Source organism: Anopheles gambiae, chromosome 2, assembly GCF_943734735.2.
Source record: "Anopheles gambiae chromosome 2, idAnoGambNW_F1_1, whole genome shotgun sequence".
NCBI classification, from domain to species: domain Eukaryota; kingdom Metazoa; phylum Arthropoda; class Insecta; order Diptera; family Culicidae; genus Anopheles; species Anopheles gambiae.
In genome coordinates, this window is record NC_064601.1 from 46,375,160 (window position 1) to 46,388,691 (window position 13,532).

Sequence of the window (13,532 nt, forward strand, 5' to 3'; positions counted from 1 at the left end):
ATGATTTATCGGCAAGCAACTATAACAAAGAAAAAGCACCAACCATCCATCTCTTCACTCTCCCGAAAGGTACTGTACGCATTTGTGTGGAAAGTTTTGACATTGTTTTAGACCGAGTTTTGGCATAGTTTGCCGCCCGAATAAAGTGTGCCACTAACCAAACGAACCTCTTCTACCTCCGGGTCGGGAGGGGAAATCATGTGAACGAATAGAAGCAACCTTCATACACCACAACGGACAAATTATTGAAAACAGAACAAAAAACGCCGAACAACAAGTGCGGCCGACGGTTGATTGTGTTGTGCTAAATTTTATCATAATTTCTATTCAATTTTCCACCGACCACCGTAATGCGTTTTACACGAAAGGCGCACCCAAATAACGACCAGGGGGAAACAACAGCCCAAAAAAAATCCAGCAGCAATCATACAGGCACCATCGGCTACGTTGCGTACGGTTCGCTTCTAATGCTTCAATAGATCATTCAACAACAGTGTTCTCTTTATTGTACACAGAGCCGGAACAGCTTCATACCAAACCCAATAACAATCACGATCGGTGCCAAAAGTAGCTCCGAACAATAGGCGAAATGGACACACCGAGAAAACAAAAAAAGCCCTCCCCCAAAACTGAGTGAGTGAAAAATAGAGATCGATTCGATCTCACCTCGACGGATCGATTTGGAGGAAAGGCTTGTAGCATTAAACAAAAAACCATAACACTTTTTCGCTTTTCTTCCTCCCCACACAAACAGGCAAACCAGATCGACCCGATGTGAGATCGTGGGGGGAGAGAAAATTGGTCGGAAAATCAGTGCATGATTGAGAAATTGGGCGGTACAACGATAACAGATCGGCCGGCGAGTTTCGATCGAAAAGCACTCAAAAAGCAGCGCAGCAAAAGGCGCGACGACGATCGCGCGTGGAAGCGAAACGCGTGGTACCCCGATGGTTATCATTCGAAACTTTTCCAAAGGGAAGGGAAAAGAAAACGCAGCGATGGAGAGATGGATGGAGAACATTGAAAACTTCGCCTCAAACGAGTATGTTGCCCGACGTATGAACGGGAGGTCCCGCTTTCACACCTTTTTTTTTCCTTTCTGGGCCCGATATCGGTAGGTGTTAGTTTTTCGTAACGCAAAGGAGGAAGATTTCTCAGCTCCTACGTCAATCCGGTGGAACTGTTTTTGGGGGTAAAATGTTCCCGCTCGCAGCTGCCCTGCTTGTCCGCCTCTTGTTCGCTTTCGTTCATTACCACCACCAACACAGGAAAGAGTGAGGCGCTGAACAAACGAGGCCACGCGTACGCGCCAACTGCAAATGCGCGACGAGCTGGCCGCCAGGCCGCGGGAAAGCGCTCAGCGAAGCGATTGAGATTCGATAGGAAATGAAATTAGACGATTATTGTTGTTGTGGCGCTCGTTGCCGCTCCCCGCGCTACCAAAAACAAATCATAACGGTGGTCGATGTTTAATCATGAGCGTAAGTGCGGCCACTTGTGCCTGCCTGCCCTGCACTCTCGCTTCGCGCCACAAAACGAGGCCGCGCCCGAAATTAGTACTGAACACAGCGCCCATCTGGTAAGATACGGTTTGAGAGGGAGAGAAAGAGAGTCTGCGCTGGTAAGGTGTAACAAAAACAGGCACACCATCCCAACTGGCCCAACATTCCGAAGATGGTCAACGGTGCGGCAATCGATCATTAGAGCCCTCCCGAAAATGAGCGCCCCATTGTTGTTATCTCCATCCGCGCGCTTGGTGCGCTATTTGTCCGTTGATCACTTACCTACTTAACTCGATCCGTTCGCCAGCACCGTCGGACACCATTGCGGCCGGTGCACTGCCATCGTCGGAGCGATTCGCCGGGCTTGCCGGGCTGATCGTTTCGACCTCTGGGGCAAGCGGCGGAACCACGGTCGTAGTGACGGCGACCTCATCATCATTATCATCCCCATCGCCCCTAAGCTGGGAGTTAATCTCTTCAGCAAGCGAGTCCTGTTCGAAGGTTCCCAACTGCTGCCCGGACTGTTCCAAGCTTTGCTGCTGTTCGGGCACTGAACTTTGCTCCGACTCGACCGACGGTTCCGATGCACGTGGCTCTGACGATCCGGCCGATTCGCTGGCACCACTGCTGCTCACACTCTCCCCTTCAGATCCTTCTGCTACAACCGAACGGGCGGGAGCAGCGGTCGGAGCGGGTGTCGTAATTTCATTGATTGCAGGTGCGGCCGTGTTCACGATGGTTTTGGCCACTTCCGTTGTATCCTCGCTCCTGTCCGTCTCATCCGATACCTGCTGCTGCTGACTGGAGGATGATTGCGATGCAGAACTCGCACTACCAACGTCTTCCAGCGTTTCGGCATCACTTCCCATTGATTCTTCGCCAGAGGGCGCTAACGTAGTTCCGGATACGCTCGCCTCCTCGTCCGTATCGTTGGACAGCTGTTCGGCCGTTTCCGACAGGGAGGACACTGGCTCATCCGCCGCACTCCCATCGGCAGACTGCTGTTCGAGCGTCGCACTGTCCGAGCTCATACCATCTGCCGGGAACTGTTCGAAACGATCGTTGGGTCGTGGTGGAGTTGTCGCCACCTTACTGTTTGCCGCGTTATCATCGTTCGGAGGCACGGTTGTCAACTCCTGCATGTCGTCCGCTGCCGTTTGAGCGTCGTTTGGTAGGACGGTTGTCATGGGTTCTTCTGCCTGGCGCCGTACGATCACACGGCCCTGTACAGAGGGTGGATGGCTAGCGAGCAACACTAGACATCCGGTAAGTGCCACCAATGCCACGAGTCGTGCCATTCTGGACGCTTTTCGATTTAACTTTAGCTCTAACATCTACTTTGTGCGGGGGTTTGCGTGGTGGGTAAGCAAGCACCCTTTGTAAACGTTTCCACTGTTTTCTCACAGCAACACTACTCTACAGGGTGATACAGTAGCACTCGGTGAGGTGCTGGTCATTCTTCTGTCCTCGTGGTGCCAATGGTAGTACGGTCACGTTCCTAGGAGCACTTGCCGAAAAGTATTACGAAGAATTCAAACCTGCAAAGAAGAATGGAAAAGTAAAGCGTACCATTAGCCTCTAGGGTCATCAAACAAGCTTTTCCTACAAAACAAACAGTGTATCTTTTTGTTGTTGGGCATTTGTTTTCATCCAAAGCCAACAGACTTAACGGGCAAAACCTGCAACATGACCACCATCTGCGTGTGTCCGCAAGGCAGGGTCCGATGACGTTCACCCCGTTCGAGGCAATTCATTTTTTCCTATGTCAATTTTCATCTCCCATGACGAAGACCACAACGACTGCATCACAACGATCCATCCGTCCATTTCTCCGTTCAATACTCTATCCCTCTCTTCCCACAGCGTCGCGTAACATTTACTTACATCCGTGCGAAAGTAAAACCGCCAACCGAGCATTATTATTACACCATGTCTTTTCCATCAGCATCCCGATCATACCGATCGACATCTGCTTCATCTGCCGACCGGCGTTTCGCCCGTGTCGGGTTCGGTTGACGCGGATTCCAGCATCACCCATGGCAACAAGCTCGGCATCCCATTACCAACGATTTAAAAGCCGTGGCGGGATCGAATGTTTTCTTCGCATTACACTTTCACTGCCATCCATGTAGGCAAAGGAACGGGGAACATTAAACAGTACGCTACTTCCATTGATCGATTGCGACGACTTGGACGGTCGTGTGTTTGCGGCCTACCTCGAACCACCCCATGTGTAGCCAGGGATCGTCGGTACGGTCAATGTTTCTCCAACCGGTTACGAGATGCACTACTTGTTTAGGTGTGTCCCAGGGTTTTTGTACCGTGTATCCGGATGTTGGTTAGTGTACGGCTCACGGACGTCCGACCGTGCCACGGTGACACGTTCGACCCGTGTTTACTACGAACGACGGAACTCCATTCATTGAACCGTTCGCTTTCGTCATAGAAACTTGTACGCTTTTGCACTGATAGCGACCCTGACAACGGTCGAACGTGCCCGTCTAGACGGCTCAAAACCTTCTCCATGATCAAGACGCTTCCAGAGCGTTTCTTCATCATTCCAGTTACAGAATGTGTAAAGGCTTTTCAAAAGATGGTACAACAATTTGGTGACAACAACTGTACACTGGTAGCGTCGTCAGCAGCATGTTCATCATCGCCGGCATCGTTACAAACGCTTGATCTGGATGATCATCGTTCCGCTCTTTACCGCGGCCTACTCTGACAACGGTGACAAACGATGGATGGCGGGTAATTGGGGCCATACACATCACACACACACACATGCGGGCCAATCAACGGAAATCTCTCTGTCGCTCTTTACCGTGGTGTGGAAAATTAAAGTCCGCTCTACCGCGGCCTAACGCTTGCTCGTTGGTGACAGACGAAACGTGTCATTACAATTTTTGCCAGTCGAAAAATAATTTCGCCACACGTCAAGCTGCTTTTGTCATTCTGCCAACTCTCGAACTTTCCGCTTTCCATGTGGTGAAAACGTTTTATTTGACACCGTTTTTATACAATGATTGCAGCTGGCGTGTAGCAAGCGCGATGCTCTGAACCGTGTCTTACTACCATGTTCTATCACGGTTGCTTCATATCCTCCGAAACGACTGTCTGCACCATAAAAAGCTAACAAAATCAGGGCCCATTTCCTACCCCTACATGGACTAGGTAGAAGACAACGAACGAATTCCAGCGTAGATCGAGCCACGCGATGATTCGGTGCTTTTTAAACGATCAAGATCATCTCTGATGAATATGAAAAGATGAACTTCTCACACATCATGAAAATGTATGCTGCTTCTGTCTCTATAGTCGAGATCATCTGCGAGGCAGCATACAGGTAAGTGTTGGGTCGATTCCTTCAGGACCACACATCTTCATTATCGTCAACCGGCGGGCAAGCCATGGTGGAGCTAATGGTACAGCAAGTAATAGAACGCACATTAACCATCGCCTAAAGGTGTAAAACTCCCCGCGAACGGGAAAGAGGAGTTAGAAACCTCCACACTCGTCATCATTAGTTGGCTTTCGGTTTGATGCCGTCGGAACAGTCTAGCTGTACCATCGGATGACAAATGGCGTGCATTATTAGCATCGCGTGCCTGTGTGGAAAAAAAACTCACACAAAGCTCCGCCAGTTAACGCACGCTGCTCGAAACTGGTCCAGTTGGGCGGTTTTCTATTTAATCTCTCGCAACCCCATCTCGCCACGACGACGCTGGTTTATTTCCTAGTGCAAAGTAAGGGAAGTGAAGTTGCCCGTTTAATCGGCTTGTTTCTTGCCGTATCGTTTAAATCATACCTTTCTTCCTGCATCGCACACGAAGAAGATGCCAGGCAGGCACGTACAATTGAAAATCAAATAAAGCAATTCTTTTTATTCACACTCTCACCACAGCCAGCAATGGGAACGAAATCAATCATCCTCGATCGTTACGTCAACTTCCCCCGCTTCATGCCAATCTTCAGGTGACTAATTATAAATCCATTTGGCAAACCACAATTTTCGCGTAAATGTAGCGTCTTTCGCGTATGTGGAGGAAAAAGCTATGCTTTCTCTATGTAATGCTGCTGGAGTGTTTTTTTATGGATTCACACAACCCACCCCGGGCGGACACCTGTTGCCTGATTCGATTGATTTGCTATCCGACCGATTTTCACCTTGTCGTTAATTGTGGGCTCTCCTTGCGTGATGTCTTTACTATGCGCGGTGGCCATCAATCCACACTAACAACAACAACAATAACAACGATGACGGCAAAGACACGACGGTTTCCCACCCAAACTTTAATGTTGCTGGCAGGTGCAAATGCATATGAAATGTTCGATCAGCGCGGGACGGTTTCTAACGCCTCATCTTGCTAATGGAATTTCGACACTGCACTGTTGTCCTACACAGCAGCCGTGTGTCTTTTGCGATCGAAGAAAATCGAATCCGTGAAAACAAAAGTGAAAATTTAAAATGCGAAATTCGGCATTGAGGCGTGTTGAAAGTGGGCAATTTTCCAAATCCGAAAAAACATAGACAGGAGACAAAACAAAGAGGAAGGTCGTGAGGTTGGGTTTTCTTTTAGGGGTGTGTGTAGGAAATAGGTCTGAGTTTGAAGGCAACGTTGTCGTAAATATTGCAGAATAAAATGCAGAATAAAAACAAAGAAGAAAAAAAAATTGAATCGTTTGAGCTAAATGAACTACCAATGACTTAGCACATGTAACGACTAAAGAGTTGGAAATTAAATTTATTTTAACATTTAAGATCAAATGTTTGAGTGCCCAATATCACTATCGACATTGGCAGTCCTCTCAAGTATTTTCGCTCTCTTTTTTCGCGTGGAACGGTCCAAAACATTTATTTTCTCTTTGTTAAGCTGTTATTTTACATTATAAATGTGTTTAAATCACACGAGACAAACGATTAAAAGTACCCTCCGAAGCGGCATTCCAGTTTATACTACCTGTTCATAACTGTTTTCACAACCGAAATCGAACCGGCACGAACGACAACTGAAAGTGTAGGGAAATGCAACATCTGGATCAAATAACACACCTTGCAACTAATAGCATATTTATGACAGAGCGGCCGTAACGGACTGAAATAACATCCCCGCGGTTTCTGGCAGAATGCACCGGCGGCACTGGCCGTGTCGCGCCGAGCGCTTCATGTTCGTGCGATAGTGCTTTTATGGTGCGCGCGCTTGATGTGTGCCCAGTATAGCACACCAAACTATTAAGTGCAAGCCTAAATCCAGCTTTCGTTAATAGTACCGGTCCGTTTCGAAGGTGTCTCGGGAACGGCGATTAGGGGATGAATGCACGCTTTAAAAAGGGTTGTGAGAGCGCTCGGCTCTCGGACCGCCTTTGTGGCCTAACGGTTGCAGGCTGCATGCAACGGTGACACACTTTTATCATTTTTAATATGTTCCATTCCGTGAAAAACAAACTCCACCCCTCCCCCTCGGAACCACATCTCCCTTTGTGGGCTTTGTTTTGTAGCTGGACCGAAGCACAAAGAACTCAGCACAATGAGTAAAGAATTTAAATGAACAGCGACGGCACACCACAAAAAAAACCCAACACATTTCAATCAAGACGTTGACTCAAGTCGTTTGACTCAAATTTGTATAGCGAGTTTTTTCTTTTTGTGTGTCTGCGGTTCAAACTCCCACGGTTCAATACTGAGGCGTAGTACCGCTGTGGTGCAACGTTTTTATTAACGGCGTATTAAATTCCTTTCCACTGAATGGGACAGGGCTAACCGAGGGTAAGCGCGAATGATTGATTCATATTTCGCTGATACAGGTTCATTTAAATTGCCCTCTAACACATACTTATTGCAAGATGAAAAATATTATTTTAACTAACAATTTGACAGTTTGAAATGAAAATGGTTTAAATATAACATGGAGATGGCGACCCACCAAATAAAAGAATACATTCAGCGCCGTTTTAGCAGACGAATATTATTGATTAGCATTTCTATCGATTTTTAATGCACTCTCTTCCTACCCCTGGGCCCTTTTATCATTGCTTGCAGTATCCAAACAAAACCCAACTAAACTTTCTCTACCTCACACACACACGAGCTGATATTGTATGTGTGTATACCACCCGCAGTGCACTCTATGCATAGCATTGGTTTGTTTATTTATTGTGGTTCATCACCTTCCCTTTTAACTGCAGTGAAGTAGTACAAAAACGAATTCAACTCCTTTACCAACACGCACACAAACACATACGCCACATAGTGGAAACAACGATCGAAATAGTTACCCTTGAACTTTCAAACGGGACCGGTACACGCGTCCCGAATACCAACCGCGTATAAACCGTTCATGCAAATGTGTGCGCGAACGGGGCCGCTCGATATCTATGCGGCGATTGTTCGGTTCGGAACCCACACCGCTACGAAATAAACACAAACTTTCAATGTCACCAAACGGATAGCGGCCGAGTAGTAGTAGTAGTGTTTTTTTTAATGTTTACTTCCGATCCGGAACCACTTTACATCGATCAGACACCGATCCGTGGTGCGATCCGGGGTGCTGGTGGTTGAGCGCAAACGAAAAGAAGCAAACACAACGACAACGATAACAACGCAGCATAAGAGAAGATAAGCAGGTTTAAACGGCAACCCTTACACTGTATACACTGTACCGGCCCAGCAGCAGCACCAGCTGATTACCTCGAGCGGGTCATTAGCAGAAGCCTGTTCCTTGCGTTTTTTTTTCCTTAGCAACACCATCCGTGACTCTTAGTACGCTCGAGGCGCCACTACCGCAACACTGCTAAAGAAAAAAAAAAAGAAGGCATAGACCTGAGACGCGCGTCAATGAACGGAGAAACGGCAACGAACCGTCAAACCGCGCTGGCATTGACATTGACAGGTTAGTGAGCGCGACGCGAGATGGAAAGGATCCGAAAAAGGATGGCGAATCGAAACCAATTCAAACCTACACATCGCGGTGCAATGTTGGAGCAAGAAAAACAACCGACCGAGGGTATGCAGGCCGTTACTGGTTTTCCATTTCCACCCGGTGACCGCTGCATATCTTCCATTCCAGTGAGGCATCTGCTACGCTGAGTGACAAAACGACACACGTGTGTGCTCCACATATGGTACTATCGAATATCATCACTGGCACGATCCAGCAGGCACATTGTACACACTACTTCCACTGGCCCTACGCGACGTAGTGAGTGAAAGTAGCCCAATTATTAATAATGCACCGTGGACATCATCCCCCCGCCCCCAACACGTTGCCAGACACGTTGCACCAAACCTCACCCAGTACGCTCGAAAGAGAAAGGACCACACCGGGGGGCAGTCACGTGAATCGATATCACGTCCAGGCGTTGAGCGCCAACGAAAGCGTTGAGGAAACATTCGCTTAGACACGTTGCGGTTGACGCGCTGATTTTGATGACGTGCAACCGCGTTGGGTTAGAATATTGAAAGCAGTGGTTTAAGCAGTGATCTAAAGTATTGCATACAAAATGTAAAATGATTTCATAAAATGCCGAAAAACTTCAAACTCTTGCCTCAAGGTGGCTAACAGCGACAAAGAATCGACGTACGGTTGTTTTGTCAATAGCTTTACGTTCCAATGCTGTTCCGCTCAACCTAGCTTCAAGTTACCATGGAGATGACCTTCAATCATCGCCAACAGCGGTAAATTACGATTCAAACTCAACTTCTGAAATCAACGAAATGATCAGATCACAACTGGACGTAAAATGCTATGTTTATAATAAAGATGTTTCTCATTACTGGCACACTAGCTCTGACTATGGAAAGTAGAAGTTACACAACACCTCTGGCCCGTTCCATAAACCAAAAATATAAAGCCGCTCATTTCAAGCCCCATGAAGTGTGCGCTTTTACGCTTCAGTCCTTGTTTGGATTTACATCGTTTAGTAAAGTCTCGTACAAAACAAGGGTGACCTATTGGGTTGGATATTCTGATGATTTCAATCAGCTTCTTGGGATACAAATGCACACACGTACACCGATACAAATAACACACACAAGCACACATCTTGTCAGTAAGTGACGTTGTGTCTGAGAATGCAAAACGTGTCCACTGTACATGCAAATAAGTACACAGCTCGAGCTTGTCTCGTTATCTCAGGCTTCTTGCTGTGGAGGCGAGCTGGACGTCGGGCGACGCGGGATTGCGACGATCCATACTTGTGTGAATTAATAATCAATCAACAGGCAATTCTATTATACGTAACACAATAATGTGAAGGTGTTAAGAAGTTGACTCTGAGAACAAACAATTTGCAACTATGAATACATACTGTTACGCGAGACCTTGACATGACTTGATGTTTTTGCTGTATTTTAACCTAAAAACATATATTTTCGCCTTGAAACATAATTAAAAGGGATCTATGTTTAGCAGCTTTATCTGGAATTCATCAGTCATTAGGTTTACTATATAAAGCCGACACCGGATTCTTCCTAACATCTTGGTTTGAGCCGATTTGATCTTATAAGGGTACATAAAAAGCCACCATCATTAAAATTAACGTTCGATCTGTTACGGTACTAGATCGCGCTGCTTTAACCGCGCACGCTGAGTAATTATCGCCGGCATTTGCTCTCCACCACCCAACAAACGGCGACCTCCGCGGTGATGAAGAGACCCGAGACGTCACTTCCCAAGGCAGTATTGCATCGGAACGCACCACCGTACGCTGCACCGCGGAACCGCAAGCGCAGCGTAATGGAACGCATGCAATTGCACGCACAATTACAACCACTGACCCTGATTAGAAGCCGAAAGAAAGATGAAAGAAGTACGGTGGCAAGGGGTGGCTGGCGAGGAGCATTGATCGAAATTGCGTAAAGGTTTGAGGCGGAGCCGCGCGAGAGATAGTCCACACACACACTACCACCACTATGAAGAGCGAGTAGTGCGTGAAAAGTACTTTTTTCTTGTAAAATAACCACTGACCTTCGAACCATTTAGACTCTGTACATATCACATCGATGGGAACACGCATACGATGCAAATTGCAGTTGGAGCGGCACCATCGCTCGTCGATCACGTGGATTCGATTCGAGTCAGCCGATGAGTTTGTGTGCACGCTAAACAACGCACCAACGCAACAGCGGCAGTCTTCTTGTGCGCAGCTCATTAACACAATTGTTTCCCTCACCTTTTACCCATGGGCGTGCACGCGAGATGGGCCGCAGATTCACGCCCGGCGCATTGTGGGCTTAAACTAGGCACACCGGGTAGTTGGCGTTTTTTATGCTGTGTGTTTATTTTTTGCTAGTGACTTTAATTTGAAACCGTTTGAGAAAAGAATGCACACACAAAAATGGTTTGTTTCCCGCTCGGCACTTCACGGCTAACGAGACTCCCAAATGGCCCGGGTCTAAGGAGGTTAAGGTACCTTGTCGTGAATCATCGGGCCACCCCTCCAACCCATCGGTGAAAGGGCAGAGAGGCACAGGAACGGCATAAATGGCTGTTTAGTAAAGATTATGCGTGGCGTCGTAATGATGCGCGCTTGGTTCTTTACAGTACTGCAAAAGGAAAGGAAAGGGAGGCCGTGTGGCAGAGACGACTGCATCCCATCCATCTCGGGGCCACACTTAGTACCGCCAACGAAACCATTCCGAATCGATTGCACCCGGCTTCATACTTTCTGAATGAAAATGTTGGCGCCCAGTTTGGAGGTCTGTGGGTCAATTTTTCAAACCGCTTAATTTCGAGGTCAGCGCACAAGCGGAGCACGGAATATCATTTCTATGACGGTACGCCGGATATTTGCGTATGTGTGAGAGTGTATTTTCCTTCGCTTCACTATCCGGTCGAGTGACGTGAGGGGGAAGATGTTGAACACAACATGACGAAGAAAGCGCTTGTAAAGGAACTTAGTAAAGAGCACCATCCTGTAAGTATGTTGCCGTAATTAAGCTGTTTTTTATGCTTCCATACTTGTTTTGGTGATTTACCGGCACAACGAGAAAAGTCGACGACGATCGCTCCATCACACACAACCGATCTTCCACAGCAAACCATTTTGAATTCGTGTCAATGGTGACGCCGAGCAATGTACGATAATGACGCTAGCCTTACCGAATGATTTATCGCACCCCGGTTTATCGTACCGGTACACTCGTTTGCCAATTATCAATTGATCGAATGGGCAGCACAACGAGGGACATCGATCAGCCCCGAAGCGCAGGTTGTTGGGTCGATACAAAGGCAGTCGAAGGTAAACAAATAAAAGTGCCAATCGATCCAAAATAGATCAACGCGTGTCACGCTGAACCTGGTAGCGCGTAACGATGGACACAATCGATGACATTGACGCGAATGATGGTCGCATTCCATTCTGGTGCGATGCGATGCGTTGTCTGCATGGTCCCGCCATGAATCACCGCCACGTCGTCGCTGTCACCGTTCGACAAATGTGAACGGTGTACAGCTACATTTCGCTGGCAAAAACTCGTTCCAATCTCTAGTCCAGTCCGCTTCCAAAACGGAACGGGATGATTTCTGAGTGCACTGAACGCGATCGCATTGCCATGTCGTCTAATTACCACCGCTGCATGCAACCGATCCATCGTTGGCTTAGCTTGATTGGATCGGATTGATAGTTTCCGGCGTGTGCCCTATCGGGAGGTTTCGGTTTCTTTTGCGCAAACATTTTAACTTTGAACCAAAATTGCCCCTACCCTGTACCCGTGTCCCCAGACGGAGCCGTTTGGCAAACGCGCTCGGTCAAGTTACTCGGTCAGCGAAGCGTCAAATAGCCGCGTGCCGTAACGTGCTGACTCGGAGCGTTCAATCGTAACGATCACTGTTCTGCGACACTTTTGCGCAGCACGAAAAGCGATTGCGCTTATAATTGAACTGATGGATTATGTGTACAGCGTTATAAATGAATCATTTACCTCAGCAAATAGTGTGGATCGATCGAGCAGTCTTTACGTATGTAGTTTTCTAGTTTTTAACATTAAACTTCATGCGTTAATCATCTTACCTGTAACGAGAGAAATAATAAAAGAATAAATTAATGTTTGACGTTATTTCTTTAACAACAAACACAAGATCAACAATCCTACGCCTTAACGCTCTTCTCCCCGGAAATGATATCCAATTAATATCCAAGTTTTATTGATGTTCAAGCTGAATCATTAGGGTAGCAAATTTATCGCATTCTGTTAATTCAAAACCTGACCTTAGCCAAATCGAACGGATGTTGCGGAACGTCGCGTAACAAGAAACGTGATGTTGAACAAATTATATCGATTTATAAAACCAGTTTCTAGTGTCGATCTTCATCTACGTTTCATTTTATTCCAAGGTCTTTATTCGATACTCCAGGACTATTGTAACCTTCTTCTCTAGCTACATCACAATGTGTGTTTTAAGAAAAATCGAATGTACCACAACCGCTTATAACGGCGTATACGTATAATGCGTGATTAAGACAACCTTCCAATACCAGTGCAATCCGGTCTCAGTGTCACTCGGGAAGCTACCAACCAACTTCACTAGGACACTGGTTTAACAAACCTGCCACACTTAGCCTAAAATTGTCTGGCTGAGCTGGAACGGTTCAGATCCAAATAACCTTGCCGAACCAGATGTTTCCCGAGTTCAAATGGAAGGGCAATGAATTGTGACACTATCTCCGGCTTTTCAATGAATCATTAGGGTTGAATTGTTGAATTATTCTACAAACACACACACACACACACACACAAACCCGGGTTATAAACCGGAAATGAAGTCCACTCTAAAAATAGGTCCCCACTTCGTACATCCTGCAACTGCAAGGGCGTTGGACATTGTACGAAATAATAAAGTCAACAATATAACCATGATACTGTGTGGAGTCTACATGTGTCTACGAAGGCCGTCGCACCAAAGGAGAGGATCAATTTTGATTAGAGAAAATTAGGTAACAAGCGTAACAAGAGTACGCACGGTGATTGCAGCCACCCATTTTGCTGGAGTGTCGTGAGATTAGATAATGTGAAGAAGCAGCAAACAAATG

The 13,532-nt window shown here is 46.9% G+C and overlaps 1 protein-coding gene across 3 annotated transcripts in view; it reads right to left on the reverse strand.

Moving 5' to 3' along the window:
- Nucleotides 1–13,532, reverse strand: part of LOC1278795 (serine-rich adhesin for platelets) — a 36,035-nt gene that overhangs the window by 7,783 nt on the left and 14,720 nt on the right. For 2 of the 3 annotated variants that reach the window (XM_061641240.1, XM_061641238.1), the window contains exon 3: nt 1,785–3,040. In XM_061641240.1, coding sequence (XP_061497224.1) covers nt 1,785–2,836 — 1,052 coding nt within the window. In that variant the 5' untranslated portion in view covers nt 2,837–3,040. Of the gene's footprint in view, nt 1–1,784; nt 3,041–12,423; nt 12,513–13,532 lie in introns of all 3 variants that reach the window. The other variant, XM_061641239.1, reaches the window with a different exon arrangement.